Source organism: Grampus griseus (assembly GCF_964374135.1).
Source record: "Grampus griseus genome assembly, chromosome: 12".
Lineage (NCBI taxonomy): Eukaryota > Metazoa > Chordata > Mammalia > Artiodactyla > Delphinidae > Grampus > Grampus griseus.
This window is the reverse complement of record NC_139006.1, coordinates 10,195,016-10,218,606: the sequence shown is the minus strand read 5'-3', so window position 1 is coordinate 10,218,606 and position 23,591 is coordinate 10,195,016. Positions and strand designations below refer to the sequence as shown.

At 48.3% G+C, this 23,591-nt stretch overlaps 1 protein-coding gene across 1 annotated transcript in view; it reads left to right on the top strand.

The window, feature by feature from the left end:
- SRRM4 (serine/arginine repetitive matrix 4) overlaps positions 1-23,591 on the top strand; it is a gene marked incomplete at both ends in the record, with an annotated part of 161,763 nt that overhangs the window by 120,184 nt on the left and 17,988 nt on the right. Inside the window, 6 exons of the mRNA XM_082667848.1 lie at positions 2,473-2,559; positions 5,260-5,331; positions 8,122-8,148; positions 9,916-9,966; positions 13,939-14,037; positions 16,867-17,023. Of these exons, the coding sequence (XP_082523974.1) occupies positions 2,473-2,559; positions 5,260-5,331; positions 8,122-8,148; positions 9,916-9,966; positions 13,939-14,037; positions 16,867-17,023 (493 nt within the window). The remainder of the gene's footprint in view (positions 1-2,472; positions 2,560-5,259; positions 5,332-8,121; positions 8,149-9,915; positions 9,967-13,938; positions 14,038-16,866; positions 17,024-23,591) is intronic.

Genomic DNA, 23,591 nt, shown 5'->3' with positions numbered 1-23,591 from the left:
CACAAAAGACCATAAATAGCCAAAGCAATCTTGAGAAAGAAAAACAGAGCTGGAGGAATCAGGCTCCCGGACTTCAGACTATACTACAAAGCTACAGTCATCAAGACATTATGGTACTGGCACAAAAACAGAAATATAGATCAATGGAATAGGATAGAAAGCCCAGAGATAAACCCATGCACATATGGTCACCTTATTTTTGATAAAGGAGGCAAGAATATACAGTGGAGGAAAGACAGCCTCTTCACTAAGTGGTGCTGGGAAAACTGTACAGGTACATGTAAAAATATGAAATTAGAACACTCCCTAACACCATACACAAAAATAAACTCAAAATGGATTTGAGACCTAAATGTAAGACCGGACACTATAAAACTCTTAGAGGAAAACATAGGAAGAACACTCTGACATAAATCACAGCAAGATCTTTTTTGATCCACCTCCTAGAGTAATGGAAATAAAAACAAAAATAAACAAATGGGATCTAATGAATCTTTAAAGCTTTTGCACAGCAAAGGAAAATATAAACAAGATGAAAAGACAACTCTCAGAATGGGAGAAAATATTTGCAAACGACTCAACAGACAAAGGATTAATCTCCAAAATATATAAACAGCTCATGCAGCTCAATATTGATAAAACAAACAACCCAATCAAAAAATGGGCAGAAGACCTAAACAGACATTTCTCCAAAGAAGACATACAAATGGCCAAGAAGCACATGAAAAGCTGCTCAACATCACTAATCATTAGAGAAATGCAAATCAAAACTACAATGAGGTAACACCTCATACCGGTCAAAATGGGCATCATCAGAAAATCTACAAACAACAAATGCTGGAGAGGGTGTGGAGAAAAGGGAACCCTCTTGCACTGTTGGTGGGAATATAGATTGATACAGCCACTATGGGGAACAGTATAGAGGTTCCTTTAAAAACTAAAAATAGAACTACCATACAACCCAGCAATCCCACTACTGGGCATATACCCTGAGAAAACCATAATTCAAAAAGAGTCATGTACCACAATGTTCATTGCAGCTCTATTTAAAATAGCCAGGACATGGAAGCAACCTAAGTGTCCATCGACAGATGAATGGATAAAGAAGATGTGGCACATATACACAATGGAATATTACTCAGCCATAAAAAGAAACGAAATTGAGTTATTTGTAGTGAGGTGGATGGACTTAGAGTCTGTCATACAGAGTGAAGTAAGTCAGAAAGAGAAAAACAAATACCGTACGCTAACACATATATATAGAATCTAAAAAAAAAAACATGGTTCTGAAGAACCTAGGGGCAGGACAGGACTAATGACGCAGATGTAGAGAATGGACTTGAGGACACGGGGAGGGGGAAGGGTGGGCTGGGACGAAGTGAGAGAGTGGCATGGACTTATATACACTACCAAATGTAAAATAGATAGCTGGTGGGAAGCAGCCGCATGGCACAGGGAGATCAGCTTGGTGCTTTGTGACCACCTAGAGGGGTGGGATAGGGAGGGTGGAGGGAGACGCAAGAGGGTGGAGATATGGGGATATATGTATATGTATAGCTGATTCAGTTTGTTGTAGAGCAGAAACTAACACACCATTGTAAAACAATTATACTACAATAAAGATGTTAAAAAAAATCGTAACACCCTTAAAGTGCTTTTGTGAGCATCAAAGTATATAAAACATTTGGTGCATAATAAGTGAATAAACGGTAGCTGTGTTGTTACTAATAATGATAGTAACATTTTATTAATAATCTGTTTTCCCAAAGAGGTTCAGCTGGGTTGGCATGTTTCAATTCCCAAGCAGTTTTTCATCCAAAACCATATCTTTTTGCCATGGGATAGTGCTTTAAAAAAAATCCCTGGAGCCTGCCCCAATTATAAAAGGAGATAACTTGACTTCATTTAACTGCAGCCTGAGCCTTTGAATTTAATTGAACAGCAAATAATTATTCCTGAAGAGTGGAGATTTTTGAGGTTCCGTGAAGCCATATAAGAAATGTATCTTGTTACATTAGACCTTGGCAAATACAGTTTTAATAATCAGCTGCTACTTAACCTACCTTCTGCCTCCTATTTAATTTCCAGCAGGAACTACAGACACGTTGTATTGTGGAGAGAGGGTGCTGAATTGCCGATTAATTATTTAAAAACTGATTTATTTACCAAGGTGAGCCATTTGCAAATTCAATAATAAATCTATTAAGGAGCAGTTAACCTCTGTAACTCTGATTTAACTAATCAATTGATGTTTGGGTAACGTACAGCATCTGTCTCATTAGGTCAGCATTAACTCCTTATTTGAGGCATTTAATCTGAAGTGTAACCAAATCAGCCATGAGATGGTAATTAAGTATTCACTATGGGTCCTTCACCCTCCAAGGAACTGGATCCTTTCCCAGCTGCAACAGCCCTGATTGGGGGTTTGGGGAGCCCTGTGTCCTCTAATACCCAGTTCTGTTTTCCCCTCAGTGCCTCCCAAGGCAAAGACTTGACGCCACCCACTTCCTCCAGGGGGAAGAAGAAAAAGAAGAAAGCTACCCGGAAGAAGAGAAGGAGGTGAGGGCCCCAAGGGATGTGGAACACTGAAGATGGGGGAATGGACAAAAGAGGGGTAATAAGGGCTTTGGAGTCAGACAGTGACTCCCCTGGGGTTCAGATCCCCTCTATGCCTCTTAACTAGCTGTGTGACCTTAGGCAGGTCACTTCACCTCTCTGAGCCTGTTTCCACTTCTATAAAATGGTAGAAATACCTGCCTCTTGGGGTTTTATGAGAATTAGGTGAGAAAATGGATGTGGAAGCAGCTGTCTCAGTGTCTGGCACATAGTAAATGCCTAGTCTGAAGCATAGTTATGACCATGAATATTTACTTACTTATTTATTTTTGGAGACCTCACGTATGTAAGCGGCTGCACCAAGCACTGTGATCTCCATGATCTCTTTTACGCTTGACCACGACCTAGCAGGCAGGCATTATCCCCATTTTATTTATTTATTTATTTATTTATTTATTTATTCATTTTTTGCGCTACGCGGGCCTCTCACTGCCGTGGCCTCTCCCGTTGCGGAGCACAGGCTCTGGACGCGCAGGCTCAGCGGCCATGGCTCACGGGCCCAGCCGCTCCGCGGCATGTGGGATCTTCCCGGACCGGGGCACGAACCCGTGTCCCCTGCATCGGCAGGCGGACTCTCAACCACTGCGCCACCAGGGAAGCCCTCCATTTTATTTTTATTAAAAAAATTTTTCCCAGTTTTATTGAGATATAATTGACCTATAACATTGTATTAGTCCAAGGTTACAGCATCATGATTTGACATATGTTTATATTGCTAAATGATTACCACAGTAACTGTGGTTAACCTATCCATCACCTCATATAGTTACAATGGTTTTTCTTGTGATGAGATCTTTTAAGATCTAGTCTCTTAGCAGTACAGTATTGTCAACTCTAGTCACCATGACTCATTTCTCTTATAGCTGTTATCCCCATTTTAGAGATGAGAAAATAAAGTCTCAGAGAGGAGGTGACAGAACCTACAGACACTTGATTCCAGGCTCCTCAGTTGCTTCCACCACACGCAAATGCCAAGGATAATGGACTTTATATTTTTGGCCAGCTATTGACTCTTTTGTACCCTGTGAGGTTTTTCTATGTACAGTACCTTTTAATTTTTTTGTATTTAAAAATATTGTCAGAGTTTCTTCTAGGCTGTCAATCCCTAGACTAAAAGCAGGTTCAGTGTTCCACACCCCAAGGGGTGGTCAAAGAGATGTTCCTTAGAGGGGCGAGTTAAAAATCCCAGCAAACCTTGGAGGCAGTATTTGAAGAAGCCTGCAGGGGGCAGCAGAGAGCAGAGTCTGGATGACTCAGGCCCTAACTCGAGGTTTTCTGGGGCCCTATTCCCTCCACACCCCTTTCACCTAGTTCTAAGGGGCTAGGCCCAAAGAGGACCCAGAGCGGACTGTGAATGAAGACCCTGAGTTCCAGCCATTCTAGGGCGAGGGGTGGAATTGCGGTAAGTGGCCTGAGCTTCCTGATTTTAGGTATGGACAGGAGAACACGTCAAAGAAGGAAACCAGAGGGATCAGGCTCCCATCATTCATTCATTCATTCATTCAGTCAGTATGTCCAGTGAGCACTCTTTGGGGACAAGTGCTATGATTCCCTAAGTCTGATTGTTTCTCAACCCTTCATAACCCCTGCAGACATGTTTTATTTGACCTGCAAAGTGTTTTTTGTCTTTTTAATTGGTGGCCATATTTTAAAGCCAGGAGATGTCATACGAAAATATGTTTTTCTGGCAACTTCTATTCAAAAGGCAGGAGCTCTAGAAGCCCAGGCCTGCATTCCTACCTTGGACCTTCAGCTGATCTGAGAAGCAGCCATACCCCTGGGTCGGGTGCTCTCTGGTTCACCACAGGCCTCACCACTCCCTACTGTCTCCCCTGCTCCCCCCCGCCCCCCCGCAACCTGCTGCATCCATTTAAGCTATCTGAGAGGCAGGTCTGTGTTGGCATTGAGTTTGCAGCTCCTGATATGCTTCAACCTTCGTATTTTATCAGTGGGAGAACAGGAGACTTGGAGTGAGCAGTGACATGCCTGAGGTGACTTATAAATTAATGGTAGAGTCAGAATTGGAACTCAGGTTACCCGAACATCAGCCTTGAGTCATAATCATGATCCTAGGGCGTCTCTGTTTCTTGGGTTACCCCTTCATGGCACCGCCGTGCTGAGTGCATCCTGGCAAGATCTCCTGCAGGGGTTTGGTCTTACCAGGGAGACACAGGGTGGAGCAGAGGAGAGACCTTTACAGTATGTGCAGTTTTGGAAGAGGGCAGCAGACAAAAATAAATACTTATGGCCTGACCAGGAGGGCAGCTATGGGTGCTATAGTGATTGAGAGCAAAGCCCCTGGGATCAGTGAGTCTTCAATTTGAATCTCAGCTCACCCACCTTCTTAGCTGTGTGTCTTTGGGCAAGTCACTTTACCTCTCTGAACCCCGCTTTCTTTGTCTGAAAAGGGAGGGTAGCAATTGTACCTACCTAAGAAGTGTGTGGAAGGATTAAATGAGATAATACCTGTAGTAAAACACATGGTAACATTTGAAACAAATGCAAACTAACTCTACAAATTATCATCCTTGATGTGTGGTACTGAAAGACCTGAGGCATGTCTGGGGGCTGGAGAAGGGTCTCTATGAAACCAACCCTGGCCCTCAAAGCCTCCCTCTGAAGTGTGTCTCCCCTCCCCGGCAGATCCCCATCATATAGCCCATCGCCTGTCAAGAAAAAGAAGAAGAAAAGTTCCAAGAAACATAAGAGACACAGGTACTGTCCTTCCTCCTCTGCAAATAAGCAGGGATGTTCCCGCTGGGGTGAGGGTGGAGGTGACAGTGGATGGCACTGAAAGGTCATCTGGAAGCCTATCATTTCATTTATAAAAAATACTCATCTATGTGCTGTCGTGTATTTGTATCTCGTCTAACTTGGGACTCTGGTTGCAAGGACTAGAGGCCCACTAATGCTAACTCAGGCCAGAGGGGGATTTGTTCTAAGGAGACAGGAATGTCTCAGGGACCAGCCAGGCCTCAGTGAGGGGCTAGAACCGATGAATGGAAAGCTGACACAACCCAAGCCGAACCCCCTAGTGCACACAGGGGGACGTGGACCCTGCACCCTGTTCCTGTCTCTTCATGTTGCCGACCCAGCCACAGGAAGATCCTGTATCTCTCGGTCTTGTTCCTTATTCCAAATTCCCAAGGAGAGACCTTGCTGGTTGGTCCAACTATGTCCTAGAGAATGGGATCCTGAGAAACATGGCTTCTGGATCATACACCCCTGTGGACAGTGGTTAAGGGGCATTAGGAACTGGACACACAGTCCCAAAGGAGCTCACTGTACACATGTGCATGTATACACACACACACACACACACACACACACACACACACACACGTATGCTTATGGGGAAAAATAAAAGACAGGAAGGCTATATCAAATCTGTGATTAATGGGCCGAGCCAACATTTTATAATTGAAAGATTTCACAATACAAAAATCAAAGTTTTCCTGCTCCTCTGTAAAATCAGAAGCTCTCTCTTCATTGGACCAGTTTTCCCACAGGCAGCCATCAGCTGGATCTGATGAGCTGCTGTGCGTTTAGACAGAGCGGAGGTGCCGCAGTGTCCCCACCTAACCTGCTCCCCTCCATCTACACACATTTCAAAGAGCTTGTGTGGCCCCCTGGGCTCAGAGAGTTTGAAGCTATCTTGGTAAGTTCAGGTATTTGCTGTGGTTGGCTGTGGATGACAGGGAAAGAGTGGTTTATATTTTATTTTTGCTTATCTGTATCTTCCAATTTTCCTACACGGGTGGTGGATTATTTGTGCAATTAAACCATCACAGCAGAACAAAAGGTAAGAGGCCATTTGGGTTCCCCTCCCCGCCGCATCTCACCCTCTCGTTCAAAGTAGCCCCCACGTGGCTTTTCCCAACCCAGGGGTGTGGTTGCCTTTCAGCCCTTGTTGCCAGAAAGGTCTCAACTCAGTTTCGTCTCACCGATTATGTCCACCACCTGCCCAAACACGCCAACTGATGCTCTCTGAGTTTGTGCTCAAGACAAGGTGTGGGCGCAAACCAGTTGTAAAATGTTGCTAATTTGGTGTTCGAAGCTTCCCCAACACAGAGTCCTGGGTCGAGGCAGGGCCTGCCTGTGACCGCAGACTGCCGTGTCGTCACCTTCCTATGCTGAGCAGTTTGTCCCAGTTTAGGGGTTGGATGCGAAGCACAAGCATTTTTCTATAAGGATCTTGGGAGCCAGGTGGCTTCTTACTCAAGGGCTTCTTCTCACGGGAAAGAGACTAGGCCAGAGGGTTAGAAACAGGCTTTCTCTCTGGGGGCTACAGTTGGCCCAGGGGTTGTTGGAGGTTTAGAGCGAAGAAGGACCATAACATGGGGAATTAGGAGGGGGAAATACAGACGCCAGTTCTTCCCAAACCCTCATCTACTGAGCATCACTCTAATTCTAGTCCATTTTCTCCAAGTTCTTGAAATGTTTGCTTAGTGATGGTTGACTTTTTGGAGCTGGGATGTAGGGGTAGAGGATGCATTGAGCGTTTTTTTCCCCCTTTCAATTAACTAAGGCTTCAGGGTTAAAAAAATATATATATATATCCCATTTTTCACATCTATTTATTGAATACCTATTGTGTGTCACGAATTAGGATTCAGGGCCCTGAGAACAGAACAGTGACCAGAACCCAGTCCCTGCCCTCAAGTTGCTCACATTCTAGTGGGGAAAGTGGTAGTCATATTACGCAGAAGTCTGTACCGTAGTGAGGCTAAGCTCAGAAGCTCACCCGGGGTTTGTGGGAACAGAGAGGAGGCACCAAACCAGCCTGAGTGGATTGGGAAACGCTACAAGGAGAAGATGACATCTGTGTGGGGCTCTGAAGAATGAATCGGCGTTACATAGGTGAAGCTGTGTGGCCCTTGGCAACTTAACTAACGTCTCTGAGCTTCAGTGTCTTTGTTAAATGGTTGTTAATAGTACTTCACAGGTTTGGGGAAGAGATTGAATGAGATTGTATGTGAGACATGCTTAGCACGGAGCCTGGCCACCAGTAAAGAGTTCCACCTGTGGAAGTCGGTTGTCCCATGAAGATGAAAATGATGATGATGATGATGATGAAGAATCCACAACTAGGGAGAGAAAAGACCAAAGTGAGACTTGGGGGAAGGGAAGAGGCAGAGGGACTCTCTTCTGGCCCCCCTCATGCAACCTTTTCCAGGACAGGCTTACTGACAAATTTGGGTGAGCATTGAAACACTGGTAGGTTTTGACCTGGAAATTCAAAATGCAAACCAATGTTTCCCATATGATCTTCAAATCTAAAAGAGGAGGAGGATTTGCCAGGTGTCCCGGTCCCCCTGTAGCCTGATCACAAATGCACTGATACATCCATCCCGGGAAAAGAAACTTCAGACTCACAGTTATTTTCTTCCCTCCCTCCCTCCGTTCCTTTCTTCCCTCTTCCTTCCTCTCTTTCACTCCCGCCCCGTCTCTCTCCTTTCCTCCCTCCCTCTCTCTCTCCCTTTTTTTTTTTTTGCCCTCAATCAGGTCATTCTCCAAGAAGAGAAGGCACAGGTAAGCATCTTGTTGCCTCTCGCTACCTGCTTAGCTTTCTGCTTTCCTAACCAGGTGTAGGCAGCATCTAGGGTCAAGCTCTCTGCCTCTACCTCTGCATTCACGCCCCCTTCATCTTCCTGGGCCTCAGTTTCCTCTGAAATGAAGGCCGTGATCTGGTTTCCCCGAAAGTTCCAAGCCAGACTTTCGGTTTCCCCCAGGCCAGGTGGCTGCTGCCGGACCAGCTCCTACCGATTCCTCTCCCTGGCAGGTCTCGCCACCCTTGCCAGAGTCTGTTTGACCGTTGGTTGAAATCTTGGGTTGGGGCATGTAGAGAAGCATCAGCCCCAGACACGCCACCAAAGCCTTCCCAGGTCCCAGCCAAGAGACAGAGGCCGAGTGCCAGAAGCACAGGGTGAGCACACGTAACGCTGCCACCTGCGGGGTACTCGCTATAAACCAGATCCTGTGCTAAGCCTTTTCCATGCGTGTGTGTATTTAATCTCCATTAATCCCCATCACAACGCTGTGCGGTGGATATCCTTATTATTTCCACTTTACAGATGAAGAAACTAAGACTCAGGAGGTGTGGCAGGCATGTCCACAGACACACGGTCAGAAGGTGGCAGGGCCAAAACTCAAACCCAAATCTGCCAGATAGAGGGTCAGGACACCCTTCCGTGGCTTCCAAAATAACAATAGCACAGTTCCAGCAGCTGGCAGAGTGCAAAGGCCTTTCATCCATTCGGTGAACAAGTAGACACTGATAACCAGTGTCATCCATCCGCTCAGCCCAACAGCTTGAGCAATGGCCCCATTTTAAGGGCAAGGAAACTGGGTCTTCAAGAGGACAGGTAACCTGCCTGATGTCACACAGCGACTCAGCAGCAGAGCCAGGATGTGAATTTGGATCGTTCAGTGAGCTCCTGGGCTCTCCACCTCCCAGGCTGAGTCCCAGACACATGTCAAGGTGCGATTTCAGTTGGGTGAAATCAAATTTTCTCGTTCTCAGGACTTAGGTCAGTGATACGTTCCTGGTGCCCCTCTGATGCCGGTCTGGCTTGAACTACCAAATAGTGTTCGCCGTCTGGGGCCTCTGTTTGATGATGCTGGGACCCTGAGTCGTAATTGTCCACTCTGCCCACACCCCAGTACTGTGACTTTAAAAGAAAACAGATACTTGAATATTCACGAGCGGAACGTTTCAGAATCTGCCAGCTTCACGAGGCCTTAGAGCAGCTCCCTGGATACTCCATTCTTTTCTCTTAGAAATTGATGGGACAGCAGTCAAGAGGACGGGCCCTGGGGACCCATGGTCTCGGGCCACTTTCCAGCTCACCTGTGTGATCCTGGTCAAGTTCCTTAGCCAGTCTAAGGCTCAGTTTCTATTTCTGGAAAATGAGTGCTTATTAAATGTGCCACTGCCCATAGGTTGTAGGGAGAATGAAATGAGATTATTGCCAAGAGGTATTAGCACAGCGCTTACCTGATAAGAAAGCCTCAAAGCATGGCAGATATGATGATCTTTGCTACTGCTGTTATTGTGAAGCTACCAGAGCTGATCTTAGCATCCTCCGTCCCCCATCCCCAGTCTGTGCGTGTGGGCTGGTGTGTCTAGCTGAACCCACTGGGTGAAAACGTTGGCAGGAACTGCTCTGATCTTAGAAACGATCGGCGTCCATTCCCAAACTGCCTGAATCTAGTGACCACCGTGTGTTAAGCATCTTGACTACTTTATCTTTCGCTAGAATTTTGCATCTTTCGGTTAACTGGCCATTTCCCATTCAGCTCCTCCAGCCCAAAAAACAAAAGAAGGGAAGAGAAGAGGCACAAAAAACAGTAAGTAGATTCCACCTGCAACAGGTGGAGGGAGGTGGGGGAGTGACCTGTGAACAGCCAGAGGGTTAGAATTGCCAAAGAAGTGGGGACCGGGAGAGGAGGGTGGGCGAACAAGAGGGGAGAAGGAAGGGGAAGCAGAACTGTGTGTAGACCTGCAGTTGTGGGTTTGTCATGCATGGGTGCATAAGGTTGTGTATGTGATGTGTGTGTATGCATGCGTGTCTGTGTCTGCATGAAAGTGAACGGTGTGCATGTGTGTGAATTCTGTGTGCCTGTGTGCGTTGTGTAACGTTTGTAGGTGTGCGTATATGTGTAGCGTGCACTGTGTAAATGGTACCTGTGCATTCTTCCATCGTGCGAACATTTGTGTGCAATGCAGGTGCATAGTGTGTGTGTGGGGGGGTATATATCTGTGTTCACACGAATGCGTATGTGTGCCCATGCTTATGTGAGCATGAATAGCATGCATGTAGGTGCCCTGTCTGCTACTGTGTGCTAGTTCGGTGCCCTCGGCGTGTGCACCGCTTAATCTGCGTGCATTACTCATAGGGAGGGTGCAGGATGGGGTTTACCTGTGCGCTGTGTGTGTACAGGTGGGTAAGGGGACATGATCACATGCGTGCACACACGTGTGTGTGCATGTGAGTCCCAGCCCCAGCCTCTGGGCTTAGAGCATGGAGATATCAGGGGAGCTCCTACCCCCGGCCTCGGGTCCTAGCTGGTTCACGGTTTATAGCTGGTAGTAGAAATTCACATCAGCCAGCGCTGCCTGAAGAGTTCAGTTCCCAGCCAAATTAAAAGTAAATTGGTTACAACCCATCTACTTTATACCCTTGCAGATGTTAGTGTGTTTTCCAATCAACTAACATTTTATCTCCCACCAAGAAGCTTCTAAAGCGAGAATCAAAGGCAATGGGATGAAAGTCAGTGGGCTGCTGGGGAGGGAAAAGAGGAAGCAGGGCGTGGCGCTCAGCTTTGCCGGCCTGAAGCGCCTCACCCAAGGTCAGTGCGAAAGAGGGCATTTCAGGCACCACCCCGGGGGCCTGGGGAACGCTCCAGAAGGAAGCAGTAGAGCTGTGAGTTAGCTCAGGGAAGAACTTCCCGATCATCAAGCTTGCTCAGTTCACGTCAAGAGGCAATCATTGGTCATCTGTATAGAGTATACGCTCATGCTAAGCACAGACAGAGCCTGTTCTCAGAGGCTTCAGCATGGCTTGTCCGTGGAGCTGTGGTCTAGACAGTCACTGAGCTGGGGGCTGCGCCCAGACCCCAAGAGTTCTGGGAAGATCATGACAGAGGCACGGACTGCCTGCCTGAGGGCAGCAAGGTGGCCACCCTGCCCAGTGCCAAGAGTTGGACGAGTCTCAGAAATCACTAGTGGGACATAAAAGAAGGTTGTGAAAGCCAAAAAACGAGAGTCAGGAGAAGGAGAAGCAAGAAACGCAAGACGCCCCTGAGATCAGGTGGTTGTTCTTGCCAAGATCCATGGTTAGTTAAAGCGGCTTGTAAACGGGACCGCTGGCGTAACTTACTTCCTCTTATTCAGCATCCCTTAGAGAGGCCCTAACAGGTGTCAGGCCCTGTGCGGGGCCCGAGGACAGAGATTAGACAGATGTGCCTCCCGGCCTCGAGGAGCTCGCAGCAGGACACCGGGGACAGATGTGGGACAGGTCACAGCACAGCAGTGGCAGATGGAAGCCCTGGGTGAGGTGGGAGCCCGGGTGCAGGAAAGAGGGCGTGGTGGTGAGGGGAGGCTTCCTGAGGGAGGGGCGGCTTAGGCTGGGGCAAAGGATGGAGGTAACCATTCTAGGCTGCAGGTTAGGCAAGTGGTTTAATCTCTCTGTGCCTTGGTTTCTGCATCTGTAAAATAGGAGTAATAAGAGAATCCACTTTGTAGGTTGTTTTGAGGAGTAGATGAGTCCATTTAAGGAAAATGCTTAGAACCCAGTGCCTGACAGGCAGTATGTATTAGAGACGGGTTACCTACCATCACAGTCACCATCACCACCATCCCCATCCCCATCATCCCCATCATCCCCATCATCCCCATCATCCCCATCACCATCATCACCATCACCATCATCCCCATCACCATCACCATCATCACCATCATCACCATCACCACCATCCCCATCCCCATCACCATCACCACCATCCCCATCCCCATCACCATCATCACCATCACCATCATCACCATCACCATCATCACCGTCACCATCACCACCATCACCATCACCACCATCCCCATCACCATCTTCACCATCACCGCCATCACCACCATCACCACCATCACCATCATCACCATCACCACAATCCCCATCACCATCATTCCCATCACCACCATCCCCATCCCCATCCCCATCATCCCCATCATTACCACCATCCCCATCACCATCATCACCATCACCATCACCACCATCACCATCATCACCATCACCATCACCATCACCACCATCACCACCATCACCATCACCACCATCACCACCATCACCATCATCACCATCACCACCATCACCATCACCATCACCATCATCACCATCACCATCACCACCATCCTCATCACCATCATCCCCATCACCCCCATCACCATCATCACCATCACCCCCATCACCACCATCACCATCATCACCATCACTACCATCCCCATCACCATCACCATCATCCCCATCCCCATCCCCATCACCATCACCATCACCACCATCCCCATCACCATCATCACCATCACCATCACCATCATCCCCATCACCATCATCACCATCCCCATCCCCATCATCCCCATCACCATCATCACCATCATCACCATCATCACCATCCCCATCCCCATCATCCCCATCACCACCATCGGGGCATCGTAAAATGTGGGAAATGTGTGAGCCAGAATACAAGCACCTCGGGGTTGCTTGAGCCTTTCAAACCAGGGCTCTGGATGCCAGGCAAGGAGGCTGGAGAGCTAGGCAGAGGCTGGCTCCTGAAGGTGCTTGGGGTTCAAGGTCAGAGCTTGGACTTGACATAAGGACAATGGGAGGGCTTTAAACAGGGAAGGGATATGGTCTGATGATCACATTACCAGAATCCCTGAGTCTTTTGTTGGGATAACCAAGGTACCTCACGATAGAATCATCTCTAACTCCCACTGGCTTCCTGACTTGGCCCAAACTATTGACATTCCTTGTACATCCTCAGTGACCACTGCCACTGCTACTGCTACTTCTGAGTCATCATTATTATTGAGAGAAAGCTGAAGTAACCTGTTATAGCACCAGTTTTAATGGCAGCGGTAACAGTTATTGGTAGTGTAATTTTTGTTGTCGACGTTTGTAACTCCCTCTGAGAGTGGGCTTTTGACTCCATGCTAAGAATCCAGACTTACCTTTCCAGGGCTGAGGTTACAGATTGGCAGCCCAAAGGCCTAATGGATTCTGCAAATGTGTTTTGTTAGTCGCAAACTGTGTCTTTTTTTAAAAAAAATGAGCTTCCATTTAAAATAGGAATAATTTACATAAAACTCTCAACTTCTATATTCACTTAAAAAATTAGAAGATACAGCACCACGGCACTATTCTGGAGACAAAACACTTGCTTTAGCCCATGCCCTTCAGTTGGTTGGTATTTTCTGAGTGCCTGACTGATACACACATTACGGTATCTGACTGGTTCGTGAAACCGTGTGAAATCGAGACTCCTGCTTCGGGCGAGGGAGAGGTGATGTGTGCAGGTGAAGATTCTGCTCCCAGCAGAGCCCTGGGGGGCAGGCCGTCTCCCTCAGGCGACCCCGTTCTGCTCTCTTGTGTTAGGGACGGCTGGTTACACAGGCGGTGGGGGGGGGGGTGATGCAAGGGGCCGGTCGGGGGAGATGCATGACCTTGGGAGGGACAGTGACTCAGGCGCAAGAGAAAGATGTGTGTCACAAGGTCAAAAACTCTGTCTCTCTCTCCTCTGATTTGTTCCTTCTCACCCTCCACCCGCCCCAAGATCGCGAAGCCGGCCCCGAAAGTCTCACCGCCACCGTCATCACCACTGCGCCTCGCGGTCTCAGAGTTCGGAGTCCCGCTCCTCAAGCTGTGACAGCAGGTAACCCCCTCCCTGAGGCACCTCCTCACCCCAGCATCTGCCCAGAGTCCGTCTGAGACGCGGTCACCGTCAGCTCTGCCTCCCACTGTCACTGTTGGGGAGGCCGCTTTCCCAGCAGAGGGGCGCCCCCGCCTCGCACTCAGGCTGTCTGCACTTCCCGGTAGAGAAGGGGCTGCAGACAGACGGACCCGCTGCCCCACCTACAGGACTTGCTAACACCGTGCGTCGGTGTCCAGGTGCTGAGCACTCTTCCTCATCCCCTGTGTGATCCCCTCTCCAGCCCTACGAAGGAGGCACTATTGTCATCCCCATTTTAGAGATGAGGAAACTGAGGCACAGAGAGGTTAAGGAACTTGCCAGGCACTTAGCTACTAAGTGACAGAGCTTAGGACTGAACTGGGGCATCTGGCTCTGCACTTGACTGTCTCTCACTGAGGGTTGTTCTAAGCACAGAGAAGCTAAGTGACCTATGAAAGGCCACACAGCACAAGGTACCTAGCTCTGAGGCCCTTCCGAGTCTGGTTTCTCCTAACCTGGAACCTCTTTTTGCTGACACATTGGCTGCCCCGGCCTGAGAAGAGGAAGAGGTTCTTGTGGGTGAGGGGAGGGAGTGGGGCTTCGCTGATGCTGGCGTTTGACATTGTTGAGACCAGTGGGAACATCAAGGGCCCCCTGATGGTACCAGGCCAGCTTCCAGATGTCAGAGGCTCCTTTATTCTTTCTTAAGTGCTTCTCACACTTGGCTACGTGGTCATGTCACTTGAGAAGGTTTAAAAATCTCACTGTCCCGGTCCCACTGAAGTCAGAACGTCTGGAGGAAAGAGGAGGAGAAATATGTCCCTAAATTCTACTCCGAGCCAGGCGCTGTGCTGCAGCTGCAAATACATTCTCTCTCTTAATCACCCCAGTCACACCATGAGCTAGACCAGAGCTTCTCTCCTTTGGCTGCACTGTGGTCGCTTTGGAAGTTTTTAAAAATACCAGTGCCTGGATCCCAGCTCCACACATTCTGATCTAATCTAGATGAGGTAGGGCCAGGGCAGCGAGATTTTTACATCTCCAGGTGATGTGAATGTGGAGCCAGGTGGAAAAGCGTTTGAAAGGAGAAAGCAGCCCCTGGTGTCGAGTCCTGGAGCCTTGGTGTCCCCGCTGGACAGCAGCAGCTTCAAAGGGCATCACCATCTCACAAGGCTGCTCTGTGAGCCTGAGTGGTCCAGACAACAACAAGAGCCTTCTGTAATCAGGTCCGAGCCCAGACAAAACAGGAACTTTGTCCAGAACCCAAAAGTAACCCAGCATCTCTCCATCCTGGCAAACGTGAGTGACTGCTGCTCCTTTACCAGTTATAGCCTTGACCTCAGACGCCCAGTCAGAGAGTTACCTCCGCTTTCTGACAGCACCCAGTCCAGGCCGAAGCCAGCTCTCTGCGTGCTCCCAGAGTCCCCGACCATGTGCTCATAATAGGTTCTCTCTCTAACACCCTCGGACAGAGACGTCCTCCACTCCCCCGTGACGCGCATTCCCTGCCACTGCAGGGAGCAGTAACGATGCTTGTTCAAGTACAGGGCGCCCCCAGCGGGCTTTACCTGGAGGGTGTTGACGCTCTGAGCTCAACTGCATTACAGACATTTACAGCCGAGAAACCTGCGTGTTGGTGGGCAAAGGGGTCCGAGCAAGGTCACGGTGACTGGCAGAGCTGACACCAGGACCCAGGTCTGTGTGACTCAGCCTGAGGCCTGGGCTGGAGGGCGGTGCAGGGCCTGCTTGTTGACTCTCGGCGCGCCCCACTCTACCTTCTCCGAAGCTTACCTCTTCGGGAGAGGGCTTACATCGCAGCCCTGGCCCCAGCCCTCCTGCTGCTGTCACATCTCCCGCTGCTGTTGCCGCCCGAGCTCCCCAGTGCCTGTTGGGCTGAGAGGCACTACAGCACGGGTGGGAGCAACCTGAGAGCTGGCCCTCGGGCCACACACTCAGTAGAAAAGTGACCTGGAGGGCCCAGAGCAGAGAGGGACACTCCAGCGCAAGAACCAAAGGCATTGGTTCCCACGGGGACCCTCGTTCCACCACTTACAAGCTGTGTGACCTCAGGCAGGTCCCTAAACATCTCTGAGCCTCAGCTCTCTCATCTGAAAATAAGAAAGTAATATCTGCCCCGTGTATGTCTTCAAGTTGTAGAGGGGACTGTGAAAGCACCTGAAGAGGGGCTTACAGGTGCCGTGCAAATCCACAAGGTGTTATTTTCATCACTGCTGTGACTCAGAGCTCACAGGTAATGCAGAGTCCAAACACACCCTCTCTCAGGAGTCAGAGATTCCTTTGGTTTCCACTGCAGACAGGCTTGCAGAGGCATCTTTGTCGTTGTTGTCAGATATTTTCTTTTTAAGTTTTGGGTGACAGTCAATAAGATGCCTCTGTTTCACAGATGGTAAAGTCACATACACAAAGACACACAAATATAAGCAGCTACATTTATAGACAAACACATGAAAACACAGATGGACACACCCAGACATACACACAGTCACAGACACAGGCAAGCAGATAGACAATCACACAGGCACACAACTACATCAAGATAGGGACCCTTCCTGTCTTCACAGCTGCATCCCCGGCCCCCACAGCACTGCCAGGTACACGAATAAACATTTGTCAAATGAACAAATGAGAGAATCAATGAATGGATGGGTGGGTGTGTGGATGGCTGCACACGTAATTCATACAGACACACCCAAACACGCTCTGTTGCCCTCAGATCCTATTGGTCCTTCAGTCACCTCTCTGCCATGCTCTCCATCAAAAGACCCTCAGCTTTCTCTCTTCTGCACCCAGGCACCGTGGCCAGTCCCCCGAGGAAGGGCGGAAGTCCCGCCGAAGGCACTCTCGCCGCTGCTCCAAGAGCTTCTGCAAGGCCAGCCCTGAGGCCCGGTCCAGCCCCGCGCCCAGCCAGCCCCTGCAGATGCTCAGCTTCCTGTCGGCCAGGGGTGTAGTAAGTATTCCGCACAGCCTCCTCTGCCGGTCTCGGCCGTGACACTTGGAGGGGGTGGAGGCACAAGTTCAGGGCAGTGTATGACACATTTTAATTCAGTTTCGGGCAAATATCCGACTGGTTTCAGACCTCCTTATTGATTAACCAGATGGTCATTCACCAGCCTTTGGCAGCACTCGGCTTGGGAAGTGGGAGCTTGGGGGGACGGGAAAAACCCGAAGCCCCTGGCTCTTTGTCAGGGAAACTTCGAAAGTACATATTGGCCTCCAGAGTGACATCTGCAGGAAAGCATGTATGAGACACCACAGGAGGTTTCTTTGGGGAGGAAGGAAAAGAGGGGGTCTTTGAGGCAGCAGAGGCACTGCAGCTTTGCGGTGACGTCTGCATCTTTGACAGCTAGGCTGCAGCACTGACGAGCAGCTGGGGTTTGATTTCACCTGTGTAAGCTCGGCCTTGAATGTATGCGAGAATTTTCCTCCAAGGAGCTGATAGCACTCGGCCTCTTGTGTCCACACAAGATCTCAGGGAGCTGAGGATGCAGCTGCCCTCACTAGTCCCTTCCACAGGTGGGACAGAAAAGCCGCTGCTCAGAAGGGTTAAGGTCTGAAGTGAAGCCACTGAGTGAAGCAAGAGCGAATCCAGTCGAGGAACCCGGCCTTGAATGGGATCACGCAGCAGTCCCTCAGGTCGAGAAGGAGGGCTGGAATACAACTTCAGGCAGTTCGATGCCAGGAAGTTTGCTGAGCAAGGGATTTGGAGTTGGGTCTGAACTCAACTTCCTAGCTGTGTGGCTTTGAGAAAGTCACTTAACCTCTTTGAAACTCAGTTTTCTCATTGGTAACTTTGAAATAATATCACTTCCATGTGGGATTGTTGGGGATATCCAATAACAGAAATTATGTGAAGGCCTTTTGTAGACTCCAAAGGGACAGACACACAAATAGGAGGAGATTCCACACAGACGTACCCTATGCTTAACAGCTAACAGCTGGGAAGGGACCTGTCTCCTCTAGCTAGGCATAAATCTGAAAATTTCAGAGAGCTGCTCCCTTAGAAAGGATGAGGTGGAAGTAAGGAATAGCTCAGGGGTTCTTGCTGAGAGGTCAAAGAAGAGAAGGTGATGATAAGCACTGGTTGGGTCTGGTTGACACAATAGTTATATCTCCAGTGCATTCTGGGAAACTCTTCTTTACCAGTAAAGGCACCATGTATCACCAAGGTCTACTTTTGCCCAAATCTTCTACCTAGCTGGAACCATCCACAACTCACCTCAGGGCCTTCCTTTGTAGAGATACCTGTAGTTGCTCAGTATTTGCAGATGGTAAATGCTCACTTGCATTCTCCCCTCCGCGAATGTCCTATGAAAGGTCTTTCCAGTAAGGCAGAGAGTCCGGAGGCCTGGGGGCAAGTCTTGGCTTGGCAGGACAAATCCTTTTACCCCTCCCAGCCTCAGCTTCCTCAACTGGAAAATGAGCATGATTATCCCATTTGTGTCCCAAAGGAATTGTTGCAAAGGTAGAAATAAATTTAAAATACAAGCAATAAGAGGTGGAAGAATGGTTTTAAGTTGGTAAAAGCCACCCCGTCTCCCTGGTCATGGTATTTATGGCAGCCCATTCGGTGGCCCTAACTGACCCTCATTAAAAAGTGCCATTGGGAGCAACTGGCTTGTGTTCTCTCACCTGGGATGGTTTCCTAACCAGTCAGGTGCAAGGTGTTGCAAAAAGCCGAATGTTGACTCCCCCCCAACCCCAAAATTGTGGTCCTCCCACACCAGTGAGTGAGGTACCAGATTGGCTGTTGGTTCTTAGGGCCCAGCTGCTATTAGAAGAGCAGAAAGCTCATCCGTACCTAGAAGGCAGAGGCCTTAAGAGCTCACCTAATCCAATACCCTGATTCCAAACAGAGAACCTGGACTCACAGGAGAAAAATGACTTCCACGGGCTATGGCAGGTCGGAGTTGTTAAAAACTTGGAACTATGTTTATGTGGTCAAATCCTGGCTGCGAGCTGGGGATAGTTATTTAAACCTGTTTGAGCTGCAGTTTCCTCATCTGTTAAAAAAAAATTGCAGATAATAAACCTCTTCTTCAAAAGCCTTGTTTTGGGGACAGAAGCAGAGTAATTTTGTACATAGTCGAGCCCAGTGCTCGGCACAGGGACAGAGATCAGCAAATAGAAGCAGGTGTTGTGATGAAAACATTCCAGATGCTGGCTCTGTACTTCCCAGCCGTGGAATCTTGAGCAAGTTACACAAACTCTCTGTGCCTCAGTTTTCTCCAAATCTGCAAAATGAGGAAAATAATAAGATCTACCTCATGAGAGGAATGTTGGGAGCATGCAATGACTCAACGTAAGTAAGACTTTCAGACTGTAACAGGCACGTGGTAGGTGCTAGGTTGCTGGCGGTGGATACAAGCAGCAGCAGGATTAACCATGGAAGTAGTAACGGTAGTAGCAACAACAGTAGTGGAGTAGTAGTAGTAGAATGGTTCCAGGCCCAGGCTAGTCTGTGGGTGAGTTGAGACCACAGCTAGAAGCCCTGCTTCCCCTGCTTTCAGTTTCCTCCCATCCTCAATGGCAGCTGCAGCCCAAATGGCTAGCCCCACCCTGCTCGTGGCTGCCTGACTCCTGGGGCCTCAGACACCCCCCAAGTCTGGTCCTCTGGGTGCTCTCCATGCTGGGCTCTTTCTCATCCCCTCTCCTGCACAGGCAGGGATGGAAGAGGATACCAGGTTGGACCAAAGGTTTTCCAAGAGTCCTGGCCCCAAGATCTTTTTGAGCTCTCTGCTGAAGAGAACAGCACAGTCATTGTCATTCCATCACTTGTTCAAATCTACCAGTTACCTACTAAGCATCTATAAAGGGTCAGCTCTGATGTGGCTCTCAGGATCCAGTGAATAAGAAACAGCCTGTGCTTTCTTAAAAGGAAGACAGACAAGGTAAAAATTGTAAAGGACAGTGCACAACAGTGAATGCTGAGATGGGACAGGAGGTAGGCAGGCAGGGAAGGGAATTGGGGTTAGGGTTAGGTTAGGGCAGAGGAGGTGACAACTGAGAAACTAGCCAGTGGAAGCAGGAAACAAAGGCTGGAGTCGGGATGGAGAAAGAATTCCAGGGCAGGAGTTGGGGTTCTGGGGGTTCTGGAGGTGAACAGGAGCCCAAGCGTGAGGGGTCTCCTATGCCATGGTTCCTGCCACACTCCATGGTGGGCATCCCATATGCAGAGCTCTTTAAAAATCAGGGACGGGCACATTACACCAAGGGGGCCTGTTTGCATACATGAATATTCAGAAGTGGGTTGTATCTTGTTAAAATCCTAGCTGGTGAGCTAAAGAGAACCTGAAGGCCTCTTTCTTGGTCAGAGCCCAAATCCAAATGGAGGGTCCCGAGGAGTGAATCCTTCACGGCCTCATTCGTTCCTTATCTACACTCAGTCAACTCTGTTCAAGGTGTTAGGGAGACAGAGAGATGTATAAACAGGCTTCCTGAATTCCAGAGCTCACCATCTAGCCGTCAACAGAAGGCTGCAATACAGTAGGATAAGCGTTGTCATTAGGGCTGAGACTGAGTCGGTGAACACTAGTACTCCTCCACTGTTCAAATATTCAAATACTTGCACACCAGTTGATAAACAGACCCTGTCACCACCCATCCCCCAGTCAACAAAGCCATCCCTTCCCTCCTCTGGTACCTTCTGGACCTTCTCACAGTCCAGCAGATAAACGGTGGTACCTGGCAGCCCTTCAGTGCCAAGGCCAGCTACCTGCAGATGGGGCAGTACCCACACTCAACCAGTTGTTGAATATTTTGAATATCACCCCTGGAGGTGACGGAAGCAAGTACAATATGTAGTAGGACCACAGAGGAAGGACCAAGGTCTAAGAGATCTTGGTGTCTGAGAGGACTTTACAAATAAAGGAACATGTGAGCTGGGCTGTGAAGGATGAGTAGGAGTTCACCCAATTGAGATGGCTACTGAGATAGCTAAATACCACTGTGTGCCAGGCACTGTCACATACTTTACACAGTTTTTCTTTTTCTCATTTGATTCACAAAACAGTTCTTTGAAGTAGATGCCATCATTATCACCATTTTTCAGATGGAAAAACTGAGGCTCAGAGAGGTGAAGTGACTTAGGTCAGTAGCCCAATGAGTAGGAAGGGGAGCTGGTATGAATCATGGCTTGTATCTCAGAAGCTTACTGTGATAGCCAGAGGGCCTATTGGATGACAGAGAGGTTGGTGGCCCCAAGGTCTGGCCACGCCCTGTCCTGTAGCAGGGGCTCCTCTGTGAGGTCTATCCTAATTGGAGGGGGAATCTAAAGAGGGCTGATCAAGACTGAAATTAGACCCAGGAGAGGGCAGTCTCCTCCTTTCTCCTCCTTCTGCCTCTAGCAAGCCAACAGCTGCCACATAACCCTTGCCAACAAAAATCTGCTCAGATACGGCAAAAAAAAAAAAGGCAAAACTTGGGCTCCGTAAAAGAGGACCTCATGAAACTTGTGAATAGTAGGAAGCAGGAGGTGACAGTGATGAAGACAGGAGCTTTGAAGCAGATTCGGATACTCCAGAGTTCTTGATTTCATCTCCCTATGAGACTGGATAACAGCCATAACTCTGCTTCCTGAGCACCTACTATGTGCGAGGTGCTAGGCTGAGTTCTTTACATGTGTCACCTCATGCATTTCTTATAATAGCCTTTCAGGGGATCTTCCGCTAGTTTCCTCATTTTACAATGAGGAAACTGCAGCCTAGAAAACTTAAGTAAAAGGTAGCTGTTAAATGGAGAAGTTAGGATTCCAACCCAGAAAGTCTACCCTCAGAGTCCAGGTGCTTAATTACTTGACTTCCCTTGTGTCATTTCACTTCGCTGGGCCTCTGTGTCCTCATCTGTACCTTTAACTAATAAGCATACTTACTGCACAGAGTGGTTGTGAGGGTGGAGTGAGATAAGGTATCCATTCATTTATAAGATATGCATTAAGCCCCTACTATGTGCCAGGCACTGGGTGAATAGCAGTGAACAAGACAGAGGAGATTTCTACCCTCATGCAGCTTCTGTTTTATGAGCAAAACTTAGCCTGATGCTTGGGACATAACCCTCAATATACAGTAGTTGCTAGTGTTATGATTTGTCGTCATAATGGCTGAATTAAACTTGCTCCCAGTAAAAGCAGACATGATGTTTTTGAAGTATCTCTGGCCTCAAAAAGCGTAATCATATCCAAGATCTCAGGTGAACCTCAGAACAACTCTAGGAGAATGGCAGGATATGCCTCCTACTTTGCAGGCAGGGGAAATGAGGCTGCGGGAGCATGTATGGAGGGTCCAGCCTTCCCACCTCTGACCCAGGTTCTCACGTACATTCTGCAAAAGTGAGCTCTTGCCCAAACTAGGAGACTCACTAATCCAATGCCATTCATTGCCGTTTAGAGAACAAAGGGACTAAAATGCGGAAGCAGGGGGCCGTGAGACTGAGGCATTTGTGGGACCAGTTATTCTTTTTAAATGGAAAACGGAATAGCATTGTCAACTTTTACTTTTGCCAAGCAAGAACAGGAAAAAGAAAACCACCATTTTCTATACTGAAAGGAACATTTACCATCTGAAGAGGAAGAATAGACAGGCCTCAGAAGAAAGGATGAGCCTTTAAATCAAATGCATTTCGTTGGATGAAAAACTCATTCCACTGAACTTTTTTTTTCCTCATTTCAATTTGGACTGGTGAAAATTTTGCCTGACTGGATCCATGTAGAAATTTTCAAGAAGAGGTGGGCTGAGGGCCCTCAAAAGGGGCTTCCGAGAAATGATGAGGTTGAAGCTGCTGGTCCCCTTCGGCTTCCTGACGGAGGGAAGGAGAGACATCTGGCCCCAGGCCCAAGGTCAACTTCAGTGCACAGCCCTGTGGGACCACCCCAGCCCTAAAGGACTTTGTCATCTTCCCAACATCCTCAGCAGATCCCTGTCTTTCTCCATTCCTCCCCCTCTCTAATGAACTCCTAACAGGTCAATGAATCCAGTCTTTTGATGTCTTCCTAATTAATGTGCAAAGGAAGATGAACAACAATGAGGAAAATAAACTTAATGTCTTTGTGAAACAAAAGGTTTAAAAAAAAAAAAAAGGAATAAGCAGAACCCTCTAGCTAAAAGCTCTGCCATGCAGCTCTACATTCACATGAGAATTCCCAGTCCCGCATATTGGCAGGGAGGGAAAAAAAATTTATAGCCATCTCTCTCCATGGAGCCATTTGAAGCTCAGTAAATGGACTTGTTCAGTTTAATTGGAATTCTCTTCTTGATTGTATTTTTGTAACCTATTAGGCTGTGCTGCCTCTTGATCTCGGAATTCAGCCGAAATTAAATTTTGAAGTGTGAGAGGTTGCCTTTTTCCCCCGTTCTTGATTAAATAATGATTTGAAACAAAAACAATAAATAACAGTGCCGGCTTCCCTGGAGGGCTGAGAGAAACTCCCAGTGAAACACCAGGAGCTGGAGTTCATGGTGGGGGGATTTAATTACTTATTAGAAAAACCCAAATGTTGATGCTGAGTATATTAAGGAAAAAGA